This window comes from Acartia tonsa, chromosome 5 (assembly GCF_053477335.1).
Source record: "Acartia tonsa isolate MP-2025a chromosome 5, ASM5347733v1, whole genome shotgun sequence".
Taxonomy (NCBI): Eukaryota; Metazoa; Arthropoda; class Copepoda; order Calanoida; family Acartiidae; genus Acartia; species Acartia tonsa.
In genome coordinates, this window is record NC_137264.1 from 2,837,335 (window position 1) to 2,863,603 (window position 26,269).

The 26,269-nt window shown below is 33.0% G+C and overlaps 2 protein-coding genes and 1 long non-coding RNA gene across 3 annotated transcripts in view; 1 reads left to right on the forward strand and 2 right to left on the reverse strand.

Moving 5' to 3' along the window:
* The first annotated feature begins 6,670 nt into the window (after positions 1-6,670).
* Positions 6,671-13,798, forward strand: LOC145320215 (methionine-R-sulfoxide reductase B1-A-like). Its single transcript, XM_080162651.1, has 5 exons — positions 6,671-6,777; positions 8,156-8,228; positions 10,731-10,849; positions 12,148-12,221; positions 13,539-13,798. The coding sequence occupies exons 1-4, from the start codon at positions 6,680-6,682 to the stop codon at positions 12,152-12,154; spliced, it is 297 nt and encodes a 98-aa protein (XP_080018777.1). The 5' UTR covers positions 6,671-6,679; the 3' UTR covers positions 12,155-12,221; positions 13,539-13,798.
* Positions 13,799-14,421: 623 nt separating this feature from the next.
* On the reverse strand, positions 14,422-14,973 carry LOC145318542 (uncharacterized). The gene is made up of 2 exons (XR_013879378.1): positions 14,684-14,973; positions 14,422-14,569 (listed from the first exon to the last, which is right to left on the reverse strand). It is a non-coding gene; the product is annotated as an uncharacterized LOC145318542 (long non-coding RNA).
* Positions 14,974-15,368: 395 nt separating this feature from the next.
* Positions 15,369-26,269, reverse strand: part of Cul3 (cullin 3) — a 48,028-nt gene continuing 37,127 nt past the window's right edge. Inside the window, exons 19-21 of the mRNA XM_080159889.1 lie at positions 18,995-19,152; positions 18,479-18,641; positions 15,369-15,646 (exon numbers count right to left, since the gene is read on the reverse strand). Of these exons, the coding sequence (XP_080016015.1) occupies positions 15,515-15,646; positions 18,479-18,641; positions 18,995-19,152 (453 nt within the window). The 3' untranslated portion in view covers positions 15,369-15,514. The remainder of the gene's footprint in view (positions 15,647-18,478; positions 18,642-18,994; positions 19,153-26,269) is intronic.

Consider the following 26,269-nt stretch of genomic DNA (forward strand, 5'->3'; position numbering starts at 1 on the left):
TTACATCACCACCCGTCAAAAAAAAGATTTTTGTGCTTTGCTACTTATGGATGTTGTCATCCTTGTTTTTAATTTTGTTTATCCAATAAACATATTTGATAAAGATTGTTTGTGTGTGTGTGTGTTTGTGTGTGTGTGTGTGAGTGTGCGTGTGTGTGTGTGTCTATGTATGTGTGTATATGATAAAGATTTACTAATGGATCTAAAGGGATAAGACAATGGCCGTTAAATTGATGTTCGTACCCATTGATGAAAGACAAAATTACCCCTTGTGTAGATGAAAATTATTGGGTGAAAAATTTGGATAACCATTAATAATTTAAGAGTACTCAAAGTTTTTTGTTGTTATATAATTTTGGGTACCAGTATAATTTAGAGTCCAAAGTCCGGGATTTAAAACTTTGGACAGTAAATTGATGTACGTACCCATTGATGATAGACAAAAATAATATCTTCTGTAGATGTAAATTATTGGTTGGTTAGTTTAGACACTAATATCAGATACTTAAAAGAATCAACCAATGAAAATTTAACAAGAGTACCCAAAGTTTTTTACTAACCTTGTTATATAATTTTGGGTACCAAAGTCCCGATATTTGATGATTGAATAGTCCTATTGAAATAAAATTATTTTACTTTTATTTAAAGGAATTAGATAAACCTTATCATAAAGAGGATGTCTGTTTGTTTGTTTGTCTGTCTGTACCAAAGGATCTTGCTGAACCGATCGGGTTCTCCTTAACAGGGCCGCTACTCATAGGTCCCAGGAAGGTTTTTAACTATTTTGGGGGAGAGGCCTCTAGGGGCGTGGCTGCTAGTATAAGAAAAATTGATGTACATCCCTTATAATAATAAACAAAATGATCCCTTTTGGTTGAAATATGTGTTTCATTACTGCTAACCAACCAATTAGAATATAATAAAAAGGACAAAGCCCAATCTGTCCTACTTTTGATTCCTGTGACGTCATAAAAATGAGAGATTATCCACCTCTTTTTAAGGGTTTTCTTTACCACTTCTCCTCTCATCTCCCTCATTTTTATGACGTCATAGGAATCGAAAGTAGGAAAGATTGGGCTTCGTCTAATAAAAGTTTTTTGAGCACATAAATAAAGGAGTATGTATCTAAAACTTTGGGCACCAGTTTAATTTACAGTCCAATGTCCCCTCCCTCCCTGTTTATGATACGGATATACAAAATCATGATAACCGGTGGACAAATTTGTTTTTTTAAATTAAAGAATTTAGATAATCATTTCTTATTTATATAAAAAGTAAGGATTTGTGTATGTCTAGGTGTACCGAAGGATCTTGCTAACCACTGAACCGTTATAGTTCTCATTTACAGTGTAGCTTCTCATAGGTCCTGGGAAGGTTTACAACTATTTTGTGTAAGGGTACCACGCACCACTCTTAAAAAAAAACATTTTATTTTCCAAATTCATCTTTTTAAAACTAAAATTCAAATTGGGGGGAGGGTCAATTTCCCCATCCATCTCAAGTGCCCTTAGAGGTGAAGTCGCTAGTTTATTATAAATTAAAAAGATAAAGTAAAATCTTTTTTTTGGAGGGGGGGAGGATATGTGTATTTTTTTATTATGTTATTATGTTATGTTTTGTTATGAACCTTCCCAGGACCTATGAGAAGCTACACTGTAAAGGAGAAGGATATCAGTTCAGCGGTTATCAAGATCCTTCAGTACACAAAGACAGATATACACTGATTATGTTACTTTTATATAAAGAATTGTTAATTAAGAAAATACTGTTCATAGTTATTTCTCGTATCGTATTATAAATGGCTTTCCCCGGATATAGAATGTAAGATTAAAACTAGTTTTTTTAGCCCCGTGGTGCCGAAGGCACCGGATAAAAAAACTGGTTTTAACTAAAAAAACTAGTTTTAATCTTATGATTGTACATTTCTATATTCGTAGAAAACTGGATATAATACGATGCTAGACATAGTTTTTTCGTATTGATGAGAACCGGTTCATATCCACCGGATTCGAATGAATACGAGAAAAATCTTTATTGAATAAAAAACCCAATAGGTCCACTGGTTATCAGTATTATAAACAGGGAGGGAGGGGATATTGGACTGTTAATTATACTAGTGCCCAAAGTTTTAAATACATACTCCCTTATTTTTGTATTCAAAAACTTTTGGTACTTTTATAGAAATTGTTTTTAAACAAGGATGACAACATCCATAAAAGCGAAGCTCTGAAACGGTAGGACAAACGGACATTAACACTTGTATAATGTCAGAACTGAATAATCAGAATGCGAATGTATAAGAGTCAAAGCAAAATTGTTAGTAAATTTGTTGAAAAACTGCTTGATACAGTATAATGATTATGGACATACTTACATTTTTAGGACTTGATTATAGAGTTGCTTCGCTTATAATATTGTACTTTGTTGTTCCAGGAATCAGTATACCAAAAATCAGACCAATCGGATAATTAGGTCACATACAAATTTGTTGTTAAAAATGTAAAAAAATTAACATGTTTAAAATGGACGTACGGACATTCTGGTAATGATTATAGAGTTGCTACGCTTTCTAACTAGTACCTAACTATTACAGGAATCACCATGCAAAATTTGAAATCGATAGGACAATTCTAACATGCCTAAATTAACGGAAAAAGATATTTAAAAAAGTAAAAAAAATCAACATGTTTAAAATGGACGTACGGACATTTTGGTAATGATTATAGAGTTGCTACGCTTTCTAAATCATACCTAACTACTCAAGGAATCACCATGCAAAATTTGAAATCAATAGGACAATTCTAACATGTCTAAATTAACGAAAAAAGCTATCCGTGACGGACGGATGGACAGACGGATCGACAGACGGATCGACCCTAATTATAGAAAAGCTTCGCTTTTAAAAATACTCAAAACCAACCCAAAGCTTCAATGAATTAAAGAAACCAAATTGGTCCGCTGATCCTTGCATAGAAAAAAAGTAGGTATATAAAGGGATAAGACAATGTAAAATAAATTAATGTACATGATTCACAAAATTAACCCTTCTTTAGATTAAGATTAGTGGTTTAAACTTTGAAAACTCAACTTAATATAAACCAACCAAACAAAATTCTCTCAGGTCCCCAAAATTCTTATAAACATTATTAAAAAAAACTTTGGGGACAAGTGTAATAAACAATCCGTTGTCTCATCTCTCTCTGAGAAAAAGAAAGACAGTTAGACATCCTGTTACTTTAATATAAGAATTAATTGCACCAGTAGAAATAGAGAGAGAGGGACAATTGGCTGTTTATTACACTAGTCCCCAAAGTTTTATAATAACATTTTCCTATGACACCAACAAAATTAGGATAGATGGTCAAACATTTACCCCCCCCCCCCCCCGTATGCATCTATTTTGACACCCTGTATGCATCAATTTGGACACCCCGTATGCATCAATTTGGACCCGGTATGTATCAATTTGGTCACCCCAATTTTTTTGCTTTATTGCAAATAGCTTGCCTCTTTTGTGTCCATCACATGACAAGGGAAGGAGATGGTCCATTTTATTGAGCAGTCTAATCATCTCATAACTCCATTGAGGATGAAGCCTCAGCTATTCCAGGCCAAATTTCAGGCCCTATATATTAGTAACAAAATCTCCCACTAGGAGTCTCAATTTTTAAATAAAACAAGGCACAAACCTACAAACTTTCATCAATGTTAGGTAAAAAAAATGACATATTCTACACCACACACATATTAGAAAACAATTTTATTATACAATAAAGTCAGTTTAATACAAAACAACATATGGATAGTGGCAGTTGTCTAACTATATACCTCCTTATTAATAGAATATCATTTTATCATACAATCCTTTCCCCTCTTTAAAATAGAATTGGGGTTAAAGATTAATCTCAGTCCAGAGGAAATTCGCGCGCGGAATGACCTCAATGGACACTAGGATTATAAAGGGGGGGGTATCCAATTTGACACTTACCGGGTGTCCAAATTGTTGCATACCGGGGGGGGGGGGGGGGGCTATATGTTTGACCCTTTATCTTTTTACCCCGTATCTTCCATTTTAAACCCTGTATGCATTAATTTTGACCCACTTTCCATTGTTCATTACCCATTTGACTGTTTTAAGCAAAAAAGTTGAGGTGACCAAATTAATATATACCGGGTCAAAATTGATGCATACCGGGTCAAAATTGATGCATACCGGGGGGGGGGGGGGTATATGTTTGACCCTTTATCTTTTTACCCCGTATCTTTCATTTTATACCCTGTATGCCTTATTTTTGACCCACTATGTAATGTTCATTACCCATTTGTCTGTTTTAAGCAAAAAAAATTGGGGTGACCAAATTAATATATACCGGGTCAAAATTGATGCATACCGGGTGTCAAAATAGATGCATACCCCCGGGGGGGGGTTTAATTTTCATGATACCGGGTAACTCCACTCCTAAACTAGGATGCTGCCAAAGTTATATATGCTAGTAGGACATATCATTATTTCATTTTTAAGTGTTGCTAGGAAATTCAAAAATAGCTATTTTTCGTATCTTATTATAAACAGCTTTCGTGGATATAAAAAAGTACAATTATAGATTAAAACAGATTTTGGCCTTAAACTGGTTTTAGTCTTATAATTGTACATTTTTATATTCGTAGAAAACTGGATATAATAATACAATACATCATTTTTCAGTATGGCATACAACTGGTTCTAATCCAGCGAATAATAATCGGTTTCGAAGCCATACTGGAAAAAAATTTTTTCGCATCTAAGAGCCTAAGTTGCTTAGATGTCCATTTTATCGTCTGCATAATGTCTGAAATGTTTTTTGGGGAAGCATAAGTTTATGGTCTGTTACTCTTGGTCAAATTTAGATGGATGGATACTCACCTCCAGCACCATCCTCCCCCTTGAAAAGGTATACACCTTAAAATACTCCCTAAAACAGCAAAGGGGGTATTAATTTAATTAAGTCACATCCCCTTGAATTAAAAAATTTTCATGCTTCAGGCCGGTCAATTTTCCAGTTCTAAGATACTTGTTTAACTTTTGAGTGTGTGGGTTGATACCCAACACTAAAAATACAAACTTCTTGTTGTCGATACCTGATGGGTGTTACACCCCCTCCCCCTCCCCGACACTAAAAATACAAACTTCTTTTTGTCGATACCTGATAGGGTGTTACACCCCCCCCTCCCCCCAACACTAAAAATACAAACTTCTTGTTGTCGATACCTGATGGGGTGTAACACCCCCCCCCCCTCCCCCCGACACTAAAAATACAAACTTCTTTTTGTCGATACCTGATGGGGTGTTACACCCCCCCCCCCTCCCCCCGACACTAAAAATACAAACTTCTTGTTGTCGATACCTGATGGGGTGTTATACCCCCCCCCCCCCTAACACTAAAAATACAAACTTCTTGTTGTCGATACCTGATGGGGTGTTATACCCCCCCCCCCTAACACTAAAAATACACCCCTCTTGTTGTCTGTTGAGTATCAAAACTTGCTCAACATTTATAACGCAGTTTTTAGGATTTTTTAAATATGTACAAAATTTTGTATTTTTGTAGCACAGTAAATCAAACATATTAAAAGCTTGTTTATAAAATTAATATGTCATGAAATTTTAGTTTCTTTTTACTTGTCGTGAGTGAATCATTTTTTATGTAATATTAATTTCATAAGTTTACAATATAAAGTTTATCTTTTATACACTTAATTTAAAAACTAGCGGCTACGCCCCTAGAGGCCTCTAGGGGCACTTGAGGAGGGGAGAGTCGAATTTAATAACCCAAATTCTTATTTTAGATTTCAAAAAAAAGTTTTTAAAAAAATTTTTGAGTGGGGGAAAATTTTTTTTTAGGGGGGGGGATTTTTTATTTTTTTGGGGGGTTGGGGGTGTCTCACCCCCCAAGAAAATAGTTATAAACCTTCCCGGGACCTATGAGAAGCTACCCTGTTAAGGAGAACCTGATCGGTTCAGCGGTTAGCGAGATCCTTCGGTACAGACACACAGACAAACAAACATCCTGTTACTTTAGTATAAGGATTAGATTTACAAAAATTATTTTTTATTTAGAATATCCTATATCCTATATTACCATTCCTATTATCAAATGCATAATTTAAAAAAAAATTATTGAATTTTATGCTTTACAGTGTAGTTAATCCTTAAAAGTAACAGGATGTTTGTCTGTCTATATGTGTGCATACCTTAAGATCTCGCTTACTGCTTGACTAATATGATTTTCATTTACAGTGAAACTTCATATAGGGAGGGTATCTCCACCCTCAAAAGAAAAATCTTCCTTGGAAAAAATAGGCCCCCCTCCCACAAAAAGATTTTATTTCTATTTTTAAAACTAGTTGAAAGTACTCAACTGCTCTTAAAAGTCTCTTGAGCAATTAAGAGCCACTAGTGTAATAATAGTTATTCCTCGCATCGTGTTATTAACAGCTTTCCACGAGGTGCCGAAGTCACGGGCTAAAAAAATGGTTTTAATGATTGTACATTTTTATTTTCGTAGAAAACTGGATATAATACAATGCTAGACATAGTTTTTTCATATGGATGAGAACCGATTCCTATCCACCGGATTCGAATGAATACCAGAATAATAATTAAAATATTCAATAAATCCTAATTGACAGACAAACAAAAATGTCGTTTTGTAGCTGGGCTAAAGAGGAGGTCCACAGGGATAATTTCAACTCTGGAGTCTTCACCTGTAGCCAATGTGATCATCCTTTATTCTCCAGGTATAAAATCTGGGATCTAAAGGCATTGGCTAATAAATTTATATACATCCCCAATGAAGATATACAAAATTACCTTGTCTGTAGATTACAATTAGTAGTTGAAATGTTGAATCAAAATCAAAATTCAAGAAAAGTATCCCAAGTTATGTAGCCAAGAAATAAGAAAACGTTATGATAAATCTAGCATAATAAATAAAACAGCCCAAGCTCGCCTCCCTTTCTAGGTAAACCATTAATATTGGCAACTGTAGGCAATTTTGTTCCCTAACAACTTTAAACCAGGAATAGGTTGTTCATTTAGATATATAAGTTTTTAATTATTTTTAAAGAATTTTAATGTTAGAGGTAGATTTGAAATCTGCATAAAATTTTAAGGATTTTTCATAAAATTCGTGTTTTGTATAATTCTTTATTTAAATGCGCTAATAACAATTTAATTTTGACATCCGTGATAGGTGGATTGAAAACTACCTGCACATTAATTGGTTGAATGATGTACAACACTTAAGCTTCTCCAATAAGAGCGCAGATAGTTTTCATTCCACCAATCACAGATGTCAAAATAAATTAACTTAAATTGTATTTCCACCTAGGCATAGGCGTCCAAGGGGGGGGGGTAATGGGGCGATTACCCCCCCCCATTTAAAATTTACCCCCAACCATTTAGGAGGGGGTATTTACCCCCCCAAAATAAAAAATCTCTGAAAAAAATATTTTTGCGCGCTTCGCGCGCATTTTTAATACTATATTTTTAATAGAATTTAAATTACCCCCCCAAAAATTTTACCCCGGGGTTTAAATTTTGGGGGGGGGTAAACAAATTCGCGGCGCGCTTCGCGCGCCATTTTACCCCCCCCAAAACCGAATTACCCCCCCCTTAACAAAATTTTACCCCCCCCCCAAAAAAAAAAGCTTGGACGCCCCTGCACCTAGGTACCTTTAGATAAAGAATTATACAAAAAAGCAAATTTTTATACCCCCCCTAAATTTTTACCCAGGGGTTAAAATTTGCTTGGGGGGGGGAGGTAAAATGAAAAAAATAATGGGGTGGGGTATTCCCCACTTTACCCCCCCCCCCCCTCTTGGACGTCCTTGAAGTAACATCCAACAAACAACCAACCCTTTGATTGCACGACCTTTATCTGAAAAGTCCTAACTGTGCATGGTGATGAGTTGCGTCTGTTTATTTGCAAAGGCATTCCCCCTGCTCTAACAATTTATGTCGCACATAGCAGCAGTAGGAACTATTATAACGTCTTTAGTTATGACGCTGACGAGCAGTTGCGCTACGTGTTGAGCCTTGGTCTCGGGTTTGTATTAATAAATGCAATACTTAAAAAATACAAAATACCACACTAATTATATTTAAATGTTTTAGTATAAGCAAATATGAGCACCATACACCTTGGCCAGCTTTCAAGAATCCAATTAGTCCAGACTCTCTACATAAGGTTTTAAAAAGCGATAATTTCTATAATTAGGGTCGGTCCGTCCGTCCGGAACGGATAGCCTCTTTTTGTTAATTTTGGGTGATTTTTGGTGATTCCCGTAGTAGTTAGGAAACAAATTTTTATGTGATAAAATTATCCGATTTGATTGATCTGAATTTTTGTAAATGATTCCTATGACAACAAAGTAAAAAGTTGTAAACTAAGCATCTCTATAATCAAGCCCAAACAGATTAAGTATTTCCTTAAACAGCATCTTGTATTTACGCAGTTTTGCAACAAATTTGCTAACAATTTAGTTTCGACTTTTCTACATTTATATTCTGATTAATGATTTTTTACTTTAAAGTTTAAATGTATTAGTTTGTAGTTTGTTTTTGTTAAGCTACCCATAAAATTTAATTTTGACTTTGTATATCCATGTGAGTTGATAACTTTAATGCATGATTCGTTGATAATCTTTGTTAAGATATCTTTTCTATCTATGGATATAGGCCGAAATCAACGCAATTGACGAGCATAATATATGTAGAAAAGCGTCGCTTTTAATATTTAACATAAAATAAGTATATAAAATAAAGTATAGTACAAGAATTTTCCTCAATTAAATTTTACCAGAATTTTTAAGATTTTAAAAAGTTTTGATTAAAATAATCAAAAATAAAAATTGCACTCTGACAAACTAATTTTCTGATGAAAATTTGATAAAATTAGAATCATAGTTTTATTTTTTTTGTACAATTTATCATCAATCATTACTTAATATAAACACATTCTTAAACTATATTAAACAAGGATGACAACATCAAAAGTCAGCGAAACATAAAAAAACCATGAATGGAATCAAGGACGCCCAAGCTTTTCTATTTGGGGGGGGGGGGGTAATAACCGTTTTACCACAACCCCCCCCCCCCCACCTTAGACGTCCCTGGATGAAATAAGCAGGTGTTATGTTGCCACAAGTTAAAGATTTTATTTTATTGGGAAAAAAGAAACATAGAACCTTTCAAATTCAAATGTGTTCAAATATTTGAGGTTATACTCCTTACAATAATAAAACACACCCTCTTGTTGTCTGTATTACACGCCCCTCAATTTTGGTTTAAGGGGGGTGTAAAAATATTAAATGCGCTATGCGCACACCCATGACAGAGCCCTGTACACGCCACCAATTAAGAGCAAAGGGAAATCATGCAATATTGACTTTTGTTTGAATGGGCGGATAGATGGACATACGGACAGAATTTAGTTATCGAGTAGCTGTTTTAACAATTTAAAAACTTAAGGGAAAAATAGATGTTGTACAATTCGCCTGAAACCTTTTTAAAAGCGAAGCTTTTCTATAATTAGGGTCGGTCAGTCCGTACGTCCGTCACAAACGGATAGCTTTTTTCGTTAATTTAGTCATGTTAGAATTGTCTCATCGATTTCAAACTTTGGATGGTGATTCCTTTAGTAGTTAGGTACGATTTAGAAAGCGTAGCAACTCTATAATCATAACAAGAATGTCCGTATGTCCATTTTAAACATGTTGATTTTTTTACTTTTTTAACAACAAATTTTTATGTGATCTAATCATCCGATTGATCTGATTTTTGGTATGTTGATTCCTGGGACAACAAATTATAATGTTATAAGAAAATCACCTCTGTTATCAAGTCCTAAAAATGTAAGTATGTCCATAAACATTATCCTGTATCAAGCAGTTTTTCAACAAACTTACTTACAATTTTGCTTCGATTCTTATACATTTATATTCTGATTATTCAGTTCTGACACTATGTAAGTGTTAATGTCCGTTTGTCCTACCATTTCTGTGCTTCGCTTTTATGGATGTTGTCATCCTTGTTCTGTAAAATTTTAAGAGTAAAATATGCACTTTAGCCCCATATGAAATTTTTTAAAATTTTTGGGTATAATCCCTTTCGTGGCAACGCCCCTTAAGGGGCGATTCGTCGTATTTTGAATATGGCTTTTGATAGGTTATTTTAGGTTAAGTTATATTGGGTTAGGTGATTGGCCCGCAGGGTTGAGCAATTGGCCCTGCAGGGTTAGAGCCCACTGCAAGGGCTAGAAATAGGAGAAAAGCTACTGTGAAAATAAGAAGAAACGCCCCTTAAAATATGTTATATTGAAAACATTTTATTATACAAATTTGACTTAACAAATACTCAAAAATAAAATACTTTAAAATTTATCTAAAAAAAATTCCATTTAGTAATTTTTTGTGTAATGGCACATTTATGTTACAATAATGTTTACTAGCGGCTACGCCCCCTAGAGGCCTCTAGGGGCCCTTGCGGTGTGCAGAGGGAAGTTGGAAATCAACTCCTCTTTCCCTCTTTACATGATAGTTTTTTTTTAAAAAGTTTTACGAAGGAAAGTCCAGTAAGTCTTACAGTGGTGAATAAATAATTTTGAAGAGAATACCAAAACTCCCTTCCCTCAATTGCTACTAGGGGCCTTTAGGGGCGCAGTTTTATTGTAATTTGTATTATCATTTAGGAGGAAGAAACTGAAGAACAGAGTTCAAGCCAAGCCAAAGCACTGAAAGTTTTCTGTGGCAAATGCAAGAACCCATTGGGACATGAGTTTGTCGGAGATAGAGAGGATGGTGGTTCCAGGTAAGTTTACAGGAGATAGAGAGGTTAGTGGTTCCAGGTAAGTTTGTATGAGATAGATAGAGAGGATGGTGGTTCCAGGTAAGTTTGTATGAGATAGATAGAGAGGATGGTGGTTCCAGGTAAGTTTGTAGGAGATAGAGAGGATGGTGGTTTCAGGTAAGTTTGTACGGGGATAGAGAGGATGGTGGTTCCAGGTAAGTTTGGAGGAGATAGATAGAGAGGATGGTGGTTCCAGGTAAGTTTGTAGGAGATAGAGAGGATGGTGGTTTCAGGTAAGTTTGTAGGAGATAGATAGAGAGGATGGTGGTTCCAGGTAAGTTTGTATGAGATAGATAGAGAGGATGGTGGTTACAGGTAAGTTTGTATGAGATAGATAGAGAGGATGGTGGTTCCAGGTAAGTTTGGAGGAGATAGATAGAGAGGATGGTGGTTCCAGGTAAGTTTGGAGGGGATAGAGAGGATGCTGGTTCCATGTAAGTTTACAGGAGATAGAGAGGATGGTGGTTCCAGGTAAGTTTGTATGAGATAGATAGAGAGGATGGTGGTTCCAGGTAAGTTTGGAGGAGATAGACAGAGAGGAGGGTGCTTCCAGGTAAGTTTGTATGAGATAGATAGAGAGGATGGTGGTTCCAGGTAAGTTTGGAGGAGATAGATAGAGAGGAGGGTGGTTCCAGGTAAGTTTGTATGAGATAGAGAGGATGGTGGTTCCAGGTAAGTTTTTTAGGAGATAGAGATTTTAGAGCTTCGCTTTTGTGGATGTTGTCATACTTGTTTATTTGTGCATTTTTCAGGAAATTTCAGGAATAGGACAATGAGAAAAATAAACGAATATATTTCTCCTGCTGATATCAATTAATTTTGGCTCTTACTCTTCCCAGTGCAGTGATTTATAAACTTCAATGTTGGGATATATATGTTTTGGGATGTTAATAAAGGGAAGTGGGTACTGAAGAGAAAAAATTATTTCACTGAGGTGGATTCTTAAAAAAATTAAGTGGGGCAAAATTGTTTTTTGTAAAAAATCCTCCAAAATCACATAAGAATTTATAAAAATTTTAAAAATCTTATTTCAATAACCCTTTAAGATTTTTAAAAATTTTTTGTAGATTTTTTATGCGATTTTGGAGGTTTTTTTACAAAAATAATTTTGCCTCACTAAGTGACCCTAATTTTTAATCTCTGCCTTTCTACTAGCGGTTGCAACCCTAGCCATTTTTTTCATGTCCTAGACACCATGACATTGGATTTTCATAATAATAAGTTAGACAAATCTAAAATGATTTTATGTTTTTCTATAGGTTTTGAATATTCAGCCACTCTTTGAAGTTTGTTGCCAAGTAGATGCGACCAACATTAAAGAGAATTTGTAATAGTAAGTTTTTATTTCTAACACAAATTTGATTCGATTAGCTATGAATTAAAAAACTTATCTATAGAATAGATGTATTCAGATAACTACCTCTCCCCTTTTTCAATGACCTTTTTCGTCAGCTAGCAAATTGTTTTCTGCTACTTAGCTGTGTTAATATTCCCGTTACCATTGGTTGATTTTCAAAGACCCAATTGAGAGTCGGCACAATGTCAATTGCGATTGGGAAATACAGTATTACAACCCTTTCTCCCTCTAGTAATTTACTCTAATAATGAAACGACTCTGATTAAATACATGGATGTTTGTCTTCAAAGCTTAAAAAATGTTACAATCCTTATACTAAAGTAACAGGATGTTTGTCTGTCTGTACCGAAGGATCTCGCTAACCGCTGAACCGATCGGGTTCTCCTTAACAGGGTAGTTTCTCATAAGTCCCGGAAAGGTTTAAAACTATTTTCTTGGGGGGTGGGACACCCCAACCCCCCCAAAAATGAAAAATACCACCCCCCCCAAAAAAAAAAATTTCACCCCCCAAATATTTTTAGATTTTAGTTGGTCTTTTGTAGCAACGCCTTTATGAGAGGTATATGTCAAATGCTTTGTTGAAATCAAACTCACACTCAACTGAATGATAAAATGAGAAATGATTTATTTAGGTTATTCAATCTCATAATAAGAGGGGGTAAAATGTTAACTCTATATCAATTCAACGTCCGCAAATATTAAGATAAACAAGGATGACAACATCCATAAAAGCGAAGCTCTGAAATGGAAGGTCAAATATACATTAACACGCGTAGAGTATCAGAAGTTTCAGAACTGAATAAGCAGAATATTAATACTTAAGTCCAAACAAAATTGTAAGAAAACGTTACAAAACTGGTTAAATTCATCACACTGTTTAAGGATGTACTTACATTTTTAGGACTTAATTATAGAGATACTTCGCTTTTAACCTTATTGTAATAGGAATTAGTATTAAAAAAATCAGATGAATCAGATAATTTTAAATACAAACATTTGTTGTCAAAAAGTAAAAAATCAGATTCAGCATGTTTTAAATTTACGTACGGACTTTCTGGTAACGATTATCATGTTGCTGCGCTTTCTAAGTCGTACTCAAACTGCTATAGAAATCACGATGCAAAATTTGAAATCGATAGTGTAATTCTAAACTGTTTCAGTTAACGAAAAGAGCTAATCGTTACGGGCGGACGGACGTACCGACCCTAATTATAGAACAGCTTCGCTTTTAAAATATATTAATTTTATGTAAAGACTTATCCTTGGAGACAAATTTGACATTGTTTTATTTAGAGACTGCTTGTAAAACCAAATAGAAGAACCTACAAAAAGACCACAATCAAAATATTTTTTGAAAAGAAAATAATTCATTAATATTTTTTTGTAACCATAATAGTTAATATTCTTTTGTAAAAATTGCTAGTAATAATACAACATAGATGATATTGTTAGTTTAAATGCAATGTTAGCAGAACTTACAGTTGAGGAATTTGTAATATTTAGCAATTAACATTATGTAATAATAAATAAATGAAATATAATTTGTAACAAAACTATTTTACATTGTAATTTCAAATACTAAGTTAGTCGCTTTCACAAAAGTACCTTGTTGAAAAATGATTCCACCGCCCCTATTTTGGAATCATTTGAAAATGAAGGGGAAAGGGAAAATATTTTCATATACGTTACCCCTGCAGGGGTACTCTATCTGCGGGGCCCTAATTTAAAGTAGCGGTTAGGCCATTCACACAAAGTACCTTGATGAGTCAGGGCCCGTAGGTCAAGCATAACCCTTTATTTTTTTAAATAATTTGAAAATAATGGGGAATTTTTTTTATATGCGTAACCCCAAAGGGGGTCTTGCCACATCGGGGGCTGTATGTGGGATGAGATAACCCTGTGTGCATCTACCAATTCCCTAAAATAACCTAACCTTAAATAAAATAACAAACAAACTGACGATAAATTAACATCCTATAGTCATCAATTTATTTTAAAATGAGGTAGGAGGGTTTCTGTGAACAATTAGGAAAACTGCCGTAAAAAAATGTGAAAACTTAGAAATAGCATGTCAAACAACAAACCGTTTAAATCAAACCTACCTTCACAAACGAATTGACTGAAACTAATCATAGAGTAGCGGAATTTCTTACAATAAAATTGATAAAAGTCTGTGTTAGGTTCTAAATATATTGAAGATACTTACATTACATACTTACACAATCAGATAATAATTATATTAATTTCAACAGCATGGAGGAATAATATTAAGAATACAACTTTATCTCAACATACAAAATTGGTATCTTTTCATCAAAGGATAACTGGAAAATGGTTTACATTTTGTAATTTTCAAACTAAAAATCTCAAAAAAACGACCTCAGAAATTGGAAAGTCAAAGATAATAAACTTTTTTTTCAAGGTAAGATTGTAAGTACAAAATGAAACTATTATCAAATTATCCTAAATTAAACATTCAGTACAATGTACTGTTTAACATAGTACAAGAGTACAAGGCTGAAACTAGAATTTAGCGTATCATTAGAAAACTCTTAGGACCAAGGGTAGATTTAATACAAGTAACATCGAAAAAAGGGTAGGTAAGCTTAATTAAAACACATTTCAAACGTTAAACACAGAAAAAGATAAAAGAATATCACAATTTTCAAAATTTATGGTATTTTCTTGTTACTAAATACTTATTTTATGTAATTAAATAATTTACTCTCTGATTCATACAAAAACAGAAATTTGATCACATTGATAAACTTAGGAAGTTTAAGGTATGCATCATACAAGTATAAAATTGGTTTAATCAAAGAAATTTATAAAAACTTAAAATAAAATGAAAAGCTAAACATAAAATTTAGAACAACTCAAGTTTGCCTGCAAGAAAGTAAATTATATTGATAATCTATTGTTTTTAACTTCTAATTTAATAAATTAATAATGGCAAGAAAAAAAGAAAATATACTCAAATAATTTTTCATAAGCTACCCTTGGCCATTTAGCATAAATAAATTGAAATATTGTTGTATGGCTGTATGGAAAAAAACCCTGAATACCTTATATTGAAAATTTAATTCCTCTAAACAATTACCATAATTATTGATAATTTTCTTTTTAAACATGAAAGTGTGAATTTTGACAGCTTAAAAAGCAGAATGCTAAAATTGAGATTTCCTAGTGTACAAACAGATGATCCATTTTCCATACAACCATCTGATAATGTGCACAGCACAGCGCATCACAATCAAATAAAAATAAGATTAAGCTAGATAAATGTATAATTTTCTATCTTGATCTGACCGCTTCATATATTCTCTCTCTATGAGTCCCTCTATCCTCTTCTTGATAACGATTGGTGACGGCTGGAATCTTTTGTTTAACTGGTCAACCACCTAAAATAAAAACAATTATAAATTAATAAAAAAAAAAAAATAACAATAATATATTAATTATAATTACAAAAATTGTTTAACTTTAACCAATTCATTGTAAAAAAATTTGGATCGTGGAAAGAAAACGAAGTTGCAGGTTATGTCGTATTTTCACAGTACTAGCTTTTGATTGGTAATTTTAGGTTAGGTTAAGTAAATGTTAATGATTGCCCCGCAGCGTTAGGAAATTGGCCCCACATGGTTAGAGCCCCCCGCAGGGGCTGGATATAAGTCATATGCTCCAAATTGTTTGGAAATATAATCGAGCCAATCTGTAATTTTTCTTCGTTTGTTGGATATGCTATGGGCATTCTCTTTAACTAATTTGCTCTGTCGATCTGCCTGTAATGTCGTTACACTATATTTTACTACGAAAGTATGTGCTTTGGAAAATAAAAAATGGAATTTTTTGTGAAGATTTTTCTAAATAAGAATATTTACTATGGTAATCGTTTTTTTTTGGAAAAATATATAGCTGTCTCAGCTGATAACAAAAGTAAAAGACTAAAATTTCTTCTGAATATTTCGCTCATCACTGTGTAACCGATTTGTTCCGCAATATTTTTGTGCTTTGCTACTTATGGATATTGTCATCCTTGTAGTATCAATATTAGTGTCTACATTAGGATATATAAGTTGGAAAGAATTTTAATGTTAGAGGGAGATTTAAAATCTGCATCAAATTCTAAGGATATTATATAAAATTCGTTTTTGTGTATAATTCTTTATCTAAAAGCGGAAATACAATTCAAGTTAATTAATTTTGACATCCGTGATAGGTGGATTGAAAACTACCTGCGCTCTAATTGGATGAATGATGTACGGTACTTAAGCTTCTCCAATCAGAGCGCAGATAGTTTTCAATCCACCAATCACAGATGTCAAAATTAATTAACTTAAATTGTATTTCCACTTTTAGATAAAGAACTAAACAAAAAAAACGAATTTTATAAAAAATCCTTAGAATTTGAAGCAGATTTTAAATCTCCCTCTAACATTAAAATTCTTTCCAACTTATATATCTTAGTCTACATCCTGATTTTTAAACTGCTAAATCTTCAAAATTTTTCAAAAGAAAATAAATATAAATTTTACTATTTGTGAATAGGTTGATTAGGATTAAGTTTATAATCTAAATAGAATAATTTTCCCAAATATGAATATACTAAGTTGATCAACATATTGGGATTCATTGGAACTTTGATAACTACAAGAGAAGTGGTAGGGTGTATGTCTGTCATTTTTTAGAGATCTTAGCTGGATCTTTAAATCATTTTATTGGTGAGCCAGATCGGGGTAAGCCGAATTTCAGCCAATCACAGCGCGGCATTTCATAAAATGCTGTGCTCTCATTGGTGAAAAGTTGGCTCACCCCGATCTGGCTCACCACTAAAATGATTTAAAGATCCAGCTCTTGTTAAACACGTGACCACACAAGATTCAAGTAAGATTTTTAAATGTACTTGTCAGGTTCATTTTTGGGGGACAAATACCAATCCTCCTAATAGAAAAAGTAACTAAGAAATTTAACATTCTTAAAAAAAAACAATTGTAAATATAAATCAACCACCTCTCTAACCCTCACCTATATTTTATCTTAGCGTCTTTAAATGTCAAGGGTAATGTAATAGGATAACCCCCCCCCCCCTCTCTCTTTAACTACATTACATTTTGTACAGTTTTATTTATGTAACATAAAAGTAAAGTTGGTTACAATCAATAGAAATATTTGATATGGATAATATAATATTTGTGAATAGAAACGAGAGTTCCTGAAATTCTTACTATAATAAATATATAATCTTAGATAAGGGGGGGGGGGGGAGGTTTAATGCAACCATCTCGTAATCAATGTATAAATGGCACTTAGAATTCGAATTTCGATCTGAAATTTTGCATGAGTAATCCTTGGTATCTCTATTTTCCCTAAATCGAACAAAAAGTTGGAAAAGTAACGGTTAACGGCTGGCAGTTCAGCCGTTTAGCCATTTTGGCTATTTTCAAAGAAAATCATCACAAAAACCTATCTCTACATAATACTCTTTGCTACTCCAAAACGTTTTCAAACGATTCTAGCCGGTAGTTGCTAGTACTAGAAATCTAAAAATGTATTTTTTTGTATCATTTCACATGATTTAAAGCCAAAATATGTTTCAAAAAGTTGATCCCTACGTAATTTATGACAGATTTGCCCTAAAAATAGCCAAAAAAAACCGACTAAACGGCTGAGCAAAATTTCAGATTGAAATTCTGATTTTAAGTGCCATTTACACATTGATTACGAGATGGTTGCATTAACCCCCCCCCCCCTTTCCTCAACTCATATTAACTTCTCATATTATATAATCCTTTCCGGATTTAACCGGATTTTTAGTTGTGACTGATTTTTTAAAAGGGATAATTCCACAAATAAATTCAGTTAAAAAAATTAAGTTTAAAAGCTTAGTTATATCAAGCTTTTAAACGAGATCATTTCAAGCAATCGATATACATTCAAAGGAATTTAGAAAAGTCACTCAATTTTAATTACAATGAAATTATTTTGGTAATCTAGAAAAAAAAACAGTCATGATTTCACTGGTACCAAAGTTTTTTTTTTTTTTTATAAAAATTCAATTGATTAGGTATTTACAAACTAGGAGAGTCAAAAATGTATAATCAATAACTTTAATCTACAGAACGGATAATTTTGTTCATCATCTTTGAGAACAATCAGAAGGTGCGCCAATTTATTGTCCATTGTCTAATCCCCGATAAATCTGATTAACATCTTGTACAATTAGATTATCCTACCTCTGCAACCAGTTGATTATGGTTCATATGTTTCCTGGCCTTCATAATCCTGACAATACAGGCCTCGATCTCATGCTTCCTGTCCTCGTCAACCTTCTTTCGAGTCTCGTTCCTCTCCGGTTCCGCTTCTCCCTGGCGGGCACTAGCCTGCTGGATCTTTACTCTGAATATTTGGAACATTATAGTTACAGTTGGAAGGATTTTTAAATGCGAAACGACTTTCAGAGTTCTTTTTATTAACCACCGACCCTCAGCTCTGCAAAAATATATTGATGATAAAAGGGAAATAACATTTGTCCTATGTGTAACCCCTGCAGGGGGCCCTAACCCAGCAATCCCTAACCTTACGCTAACCTGTAACCAATATAACCAAACCTAACCAGCCACACCTAAAGTAATAAACAAACAAACGAAAATCTCAATTTGGAGGATAAGTGATTATAAAAAATATCTTAGAAAAAGATTAACTTTCATTGACCATACCCTGTAAAATAAAACACAGAATAAAATGTAGACCTGTGGAAGCTGGATGTAAAAGATTCGTTGACTTGGAAGGTGTCTGTTGGTGCTATTTCCTTGGATTTGGGCAGCTTCATCAGGATCCTCTGGCTGTGCTTGCCCACGGACAAGGGCAACAGTGCCCTCATCAGATCTCTCTCTGGGATCATGGTTTCCTAGAAAAAAATATATATGAATAAAAAAAGACAAACATGACCTTAAGAAGCGCAACAGTAGCAAGAAAATAACAGTTTAGATGAAAGGAAAGTACAATGGTAACAGTGCCATAATTAGATCTTTCTATGCGATCATAGTTTCCTTTAAAAGATATAAAAATTTTTGGTGGCTAGTTACTTTTATAAAAGAACTATAGTATAGATGTATATACAGATAACACCTCACCCTTTTTTCCAATGACCTTTTTCGTCTTCTAGAAAATTGTTTTCTGCTACTTGGCTTTGTTAATATTCCCGACAACATTGGTTGGTTTTTCAAAGACCCAATTGAGAGTCGGCACAAGGTCATTTGGAGAGGGTAATATGTTATTTAACACTTTCCCCCTTTAATGTTTTACTCTAATACATATATATCACTATGTGCGCTAGGGTGAGTCGATTTTGGACATTTTTTTTCTGAGGCCAAAGCGGGGATCTGCAAATGATTTGTATGAGTATAATACACCTCTGGATGATTTAAAATTTTTCCTAAGTCTTACAAACGCTGACGACCAGACATTAAATTGTATAGCTATTTGTAAATGGGAGTCAATTTTTTAAAAATCAGAACTATGGCTTCATGGTGCTCCCAGGAAAGGCATTGAGGAGTAGAATCAGGAACTTTTGACCGTTTCAAAAATCTCGTTCCTAGTCTGAGAAAATCTAAAAAGCCTCTACAAATTTCAATAAACCTTAAAAAATTTTGTTTTTTTAGTGATTTCTAAGGCTAGGAACGAGATATTTTGAAACGGACAAAAGTTCCTGATTCAGCTCCTCAAGGCCTTTCCAGGGAGCACCATGAAGCCTTAGTTCTGTTTTTAAAAAAAATTTAATGTCGTCTTTGCATATTAATAAGTAATGAAATATATTTTTTAGTGGTCGCATTCTAAAACTCAATTTTAAAAAATTCTTTTTTGGTCAGAAATGTTTTGAAGGTTAATTTTATCTGTAGCATATCCCATCTTTGTCTAATTCTGATATGAACCCGCCCTAATGTGCGCCTGTCCGTTTGACAATTGTATATTTTTACAAAAGACAAACAACGCTTCACTTAATAATTAAGATTGAAATATAGTTCATTTATAATTTTTATCTATGGTTTTTTCAAAGGTCAAAATCAGTAGTTTTTAATGTTATGTCCTGTTTTCACAGAAGTAAGGTACAAACACTTACGAAACAAGATTTTAAAAATAACAAGTAGCATGAATTAACAAGATAACTAGTTTAGTAATAAACATAACAGTAATTCAGATGCTTCCACAAAAAATAATAGTTTTTCATTTGATTGTTTATTACTTTAGGTCAGGTTAGATGGTTCTATGTAGCCCCGCAGAGTTGGGGCCCCCGGAAGAGTTATCCCCCTTATTTTAATTTATTTTAAAATTAAAGTCATTTTATCATAGTCAATTTATGTGTTTATATGCATCAATAAACAAGGTATTTGCAATAGTTTGGCTGTTAATAAAGACAGACAGACATACTTTAACTAAGATGTGGATTCGCTTCTAAAAATATTAACCTTCTAACATTAACCCTTAATAGTTATTTCTCGCATCGTATTATAAACGGCTTTCCGCGGATATAGAATGTACAATTATAAGATTAAAACTAGTTTTTTTAGCCCCGAGGTGCCGAAGGCATCGGCTAAAAAAACTGGTTTTAATCTTATGATTGTACATTTTTATATTCGTAAAAAGCTGGATATAATACGATGCTAGATATAGTTTTTTCGTATGGATGAGAACCGGTTCCTATCCACCGGATTCGAATGAATACGAGAAAAATAATTAAGATGTTTCTGGGAAACAAAACGTATTATGAATAAAACAAATATCAAATGATTTTTATGTTTTCATCTGTATCCAGTTTATTTTTACTTTGTATTTCTTTTACCTATTAATTTGTAACTATAAGGTTTAATTTTTAGTAAAATAAATGAATTCATGTTTTTGATTAAGTTGAAGACTAAAAAGTTACCTAAATTCAAAATCAATGATATAAAAATAGAACATGTTACGAATATAATAATATTCTAAAATCTATATATAATAACTAGTGATGGCAATCCGTCGAATTTTTGGGCCGGATTCGGATTCCGGATTCTTAAAAGAACCCGTTAAAAAAGTGACGGATTCCTTGCGGATTCCGGATTCTTATTTTTGGCGGATTCCGGATTTTAGCAGTATTTTAAAAGGCTTTTTAAAAAAACAAATGAAGCATGAAAAGCTGTGAAATGAAAATAAATATATTTTGATGTCATGTGACCACTGTATAGGGCTTAGTTGATGGTGAGTGGATTACAAGCTCATCACGTGATCGTTGGCTGTCCAATCTGAGCTCTTGGAGTTGAAAGCAAAAAACTCAAGACACTAAATTTAGCCTACTAATTATAATCCGGAATCAGTTATTAAAAAACGGATTCCGGATTCGGATTCCAAAATTGGCCCAAAAATTGGGCGGATTCCGGATCCGGAGTGCCAACCCTAATAATAACCTTACTTTAACCTTTTAACTTAAGTACATCTAAAAAAATTAACTCAAGCTAACAGTATCATCTTGGCATTTGCCTTACAACTGAAAGTAGACCCATAAAAATTTTGAAATTAAAATAGCGGGGAGAAGGGGGTGTCTGCCGTCTTTTGTATGGACGGACAATAACATTCATAGGTGGCACAGCAATGGTAAACTAACAACATATTAGAAGAAATTGTCTTAATGACCACCAGACAGACGGACGAACAAACATATCCTATTTATTTAAAACGCTAGGTACACATTTATTTCTAGTTAGTCAACTATCAAAAATTTAATTATGAAAAAAAAACAATTAACACAATTATCTGAACAAGTTTACAGAAAAACCAGATTTGGCACTTCAAAAATCGTGTTGAGTGTAGTTTTAATAAAAAATAAAATGAAAAAAATGTTTAAAACGTTTAGTAATTGTTCATCTTATATAAGTTTGGATCATGTATGAATTACGAAAAATGATATTTTTGACAAATTAAAGAACCTATTTTAGTAACACTACACCGTTATAGCAATAATTTAAAATGGCAGAAACTCATGAATGAACCTGGGGCTTGCTGAGGAAAAGCGCTTACAATTATCCTTTTCTGCTCGCGCGCAAAATATATTGCACTTTTAAATTATTTGTAACATGTTATTATGATGTGCAACTAGAGCAATTAATCTCATATTTTTGTCTTGATCCAGAGTTTTTAATAATAAATAAATAACACTTCAACATATTTATAATTTATGTTAGATAATTATGCGCTTAGCACCTTTCTGTACAAAAGAACATAAAAAAATAAAAGGAATTACTAGAGACTGGGTCCCTAGCAACTTTCATCTCTATTTACCACTTTGAATCAGCAGTTAGAGAGATCTTAAAGAACATGTTGGTTATATTTTTAAAGGGTTATCTCAACACTAATCAAGAGCAGGAATCTAAAAAGTAAGACAATGGTCCATAAATTGATGTACAACATCCCCAATAATGATACACAAAATTACTCCTAGTGTAGATCAATAAGTGGTTGAAACGTTTGGACACTCAACTAAATGAACCAACCAACCAATCAAAATTCAAATAAAAGTAACAAAGGTTGTTAAGCCAAAGAATAAGAAAACATTATAAGACTTTGAGGACAAGTATAATAAACTGCCAAATGCCCCTACCTCCATGGAATCTTGAGTGTTAAAAAAAATTTCTAGTTAAAAATAAAAATTTTTTACTTATAGACCGACACATACTCAATACTATAACAGCTGTTTTCGCAGCAAGATCTGATAAACGGCTGTAGTCAATTTTCCACACTTTTCAGAAGTTAAACACTATTTGGCGGGAATGATGGCCAACCCCTCACCCAACTAATTATATTTCATTCTTTCCATTTAAAACCCCCCTGTTGATTTAATTTCTGGTTCAGGGGTGTATATTCTAAATGGGATCCCCTGCTCAGGGGGGGGGGGGGGAATAAAAAATAAGTGGCTGGAGGGAAAAAAATGTAAAACTTAAGAAAACTGAAAGCATAAAGTAAATAACATTTCTTATGAAAAATAATATTTTTTTCTATGAGTTTCTTCTCTGAAACCTACAAACCATTCATTTAACTTTTGAAAAGTAGAACACCAAAGAGAAAATATATTTTTCCAGAAATCTTAATACAAGCTCTGTAGGATATCCTGAAAAAAGTTTAAGAGAACAAGTACAATTATGAACATAGGCAGCAGTAAATAACAAGTTTGAGATCAATAGAAGAACAATAATTCTCTTGAAAATAAGTCATTTTGGTTAGATATCCAATCAAATTTTTAGTAAAATGTTTATAGATATGACCATAAACTAGGAAGTTTTAGTCATTTGAAGTAAACTGTAGTGGTTTCCGGTCTGAAGGTTGGATTGTTGTTCAGATGTATTGAAGTGCCTGGTTTTAGAGCAGCAATTAGTCAATATTCAAACAAATAGATTATAAAAAATAGGATAAAAACTGAAAAAAAATCTTCGCTTTTGTCTTAGTTTACACGAAGAAGCTTTACTTTGACCAACCCATTTAAATTCAGATATATAGTGTGTTTTTTTTTATGAGAACTTTTTTGAAAGCAATTTTACCCCACTTATAGATATCAGAATTTATTGATTAATGGCTTATTTTTAATGCAATTAATAGAACAAAAAAAAATATCTCAGTTTTTATTTAAAAAGTACAGTAAAATCTAAAATTCAAAACTTAGGTGTCAACATCTAGAATTGGTTTTAGCGCATTTTTTTTTGGCTGCTAAACACTTCAAAGTTGAGATATAGAGCTAAAAATGTATACAGATACTATTAGGGTCCAGGGACATGTAATAGAACATATCAAAGTTTGAAGGTCATATCTCAACCAGGGAGGGAGTACTGGCCCCCAAAAGTTGACTACAGAAAATTCAATTTTTTTCTTGCAAAGTGTAGAACATTTAGGCATAAGAAAAATGCGCTAAAACCATTTTTAGATGTTGACACCTAAGTTTTGAATTTTAGATTTTACTGTACATTTTAAATAAAAACTGAAATATTTTTTTGGTGTTCTATTAATTGCATTAAAACAAGGATGACAGCATCCATAAGTAGCGAAGCTCAGAAATTATGAATGTATATTATGAATATATTTACAATATACCAATGTCATGCTATATATTTGATGAAATAGGGAAATGACAAAAACTTCAAAATCACGCAACCTTTCAAGCACGAAAAATGTAAAATCTAGGAATCGATCTAGCAACACAATTTATAAACAAATCTTTATGAAACTTGATGGAAATATGTAGAATATGAGCATATTCAATCCCTGATAATTTTAGCCGCAAATCCTGAATAGGAATTGAGAAAAGAATAGAAAACCTAAAAATCTAGGAATCGATCTAGCACCCCTATTGATATAAAAATCGTAATAAAACTTATGTAAAATATGTAAAATGTAAATTTAAGCAATCCCTGAAAATTTCAGCCCATTATATTAAAAAGGAGTTGAGAAAATCAGAAAAACATGAAAATGTAAGAATCGATCTAGCACCCCAAATAACAGACGGAGGGACAAAACAATGTATAGATTAGATGTGCATATGTTATAAGAATCTTCACTAAAAATTTCAGCTTTCTATCTTTTATAGGAGCCGAGAAAATCACGTTTCCCCCACTTTGTCTCAGACGGACAGACGGACGGACAGACGGACAGACGGACGGACATTTCGAATTATAGAGTAGCTTCGCTACTAAAAAGAAGAAAATAAGCCATTAATCATTAAATTCTGATAACTATAAGTGGGGTAAAATTGCTTTCAAAAAAGTTCTCATAAAAAAAAACACACTGTATAATTATTCTGAATTTGATTCCAATAAAGGGGTGTAAATTATTGTAAAGATGTAGTGATCAAGGTATAAAGAATAGTTATTTCTCGCATCGTATTATAAACGGCTTTTTGCGGATATAGAATGTACAATTATAAGATTAAAACTGCTATTTAAGTGGATTGCTGGATTTTTTTGGTAAAAATACTCTTTTAAAAAAGCATCCAGTATACGACTTACTTTATCTAGCTTTTCATGCAAAAACATAAATATTTTTTATTTATGTTTCGTGATTTTCCATCATCTTTCTATCTTCTATTCTCATGTCCTTGTTCTTTTTTCTATGCATGCTACTTATGGATGTTGTCATTCTTGTTCGACATTTTATTTCATGTATTAAAAAAGAGGTTATAGTTTCGTATTATAAACAGCTTTCCGCGGATAAAAAAACTAGTTTTAATCTTATGATTGTACATTTTTATATTCGTTGAAAGCTGGATATAATACGATGCTAGACATAGTTTTTTCGTATGGATGAGAACCGGTTTCTATCCACCGGATTCGAATGAATACGAGAAAAAATTTTTAAAAATATTTGAGATATAAGACAATTGACTAAACAAAATTACTTCCTAAATATAAATATATAAAATATAAATGGAAAAATTTGAACACTGATAGTGTTTTACAAAACCAATTATGAATTAATCAAGTCCCCAAACTTTTGAATGGTACTAGCATAATTTACATATATCCCCTCCCTCCAAAAAAATCATATAAAGCTTCCCAATAAGAAAAAGTGGATTTAATTGAAATCTTTATGTATAATGTATATCTATCTCTTAGCATTAAAAAAATAACTAGATACCCGTAACTTGTGATTATTTTAAATTATAATCTCTAAGTGTTCTCCACAGTGTTTTGGAGCCGGAGCCGTAATTTTCGTTAAAAACGGCTCCGGCTCCGGACTAGGTAAATAAAGAGATTTTTTTTACAAATTATAATATGGTAACTCTGTTTTGTCATGTGCAAATGCCCTTTTTAAGTTTTTCAAGTAAATTTTTATTAAAAATTGCACTTTTAAAACCTTCAAAAGTCAAAAATAAAAAATATTTTTTTTATGGGGAAAAAAATATGACGAATTTTTCTTGATTTTAGGTCGGAGCCGGATCCGGGGCCGTATTTCCAGATACGGCTCCGCGGAGCCGCACCAAAATCAAACAGCTCCGAAACGCTGGTTTT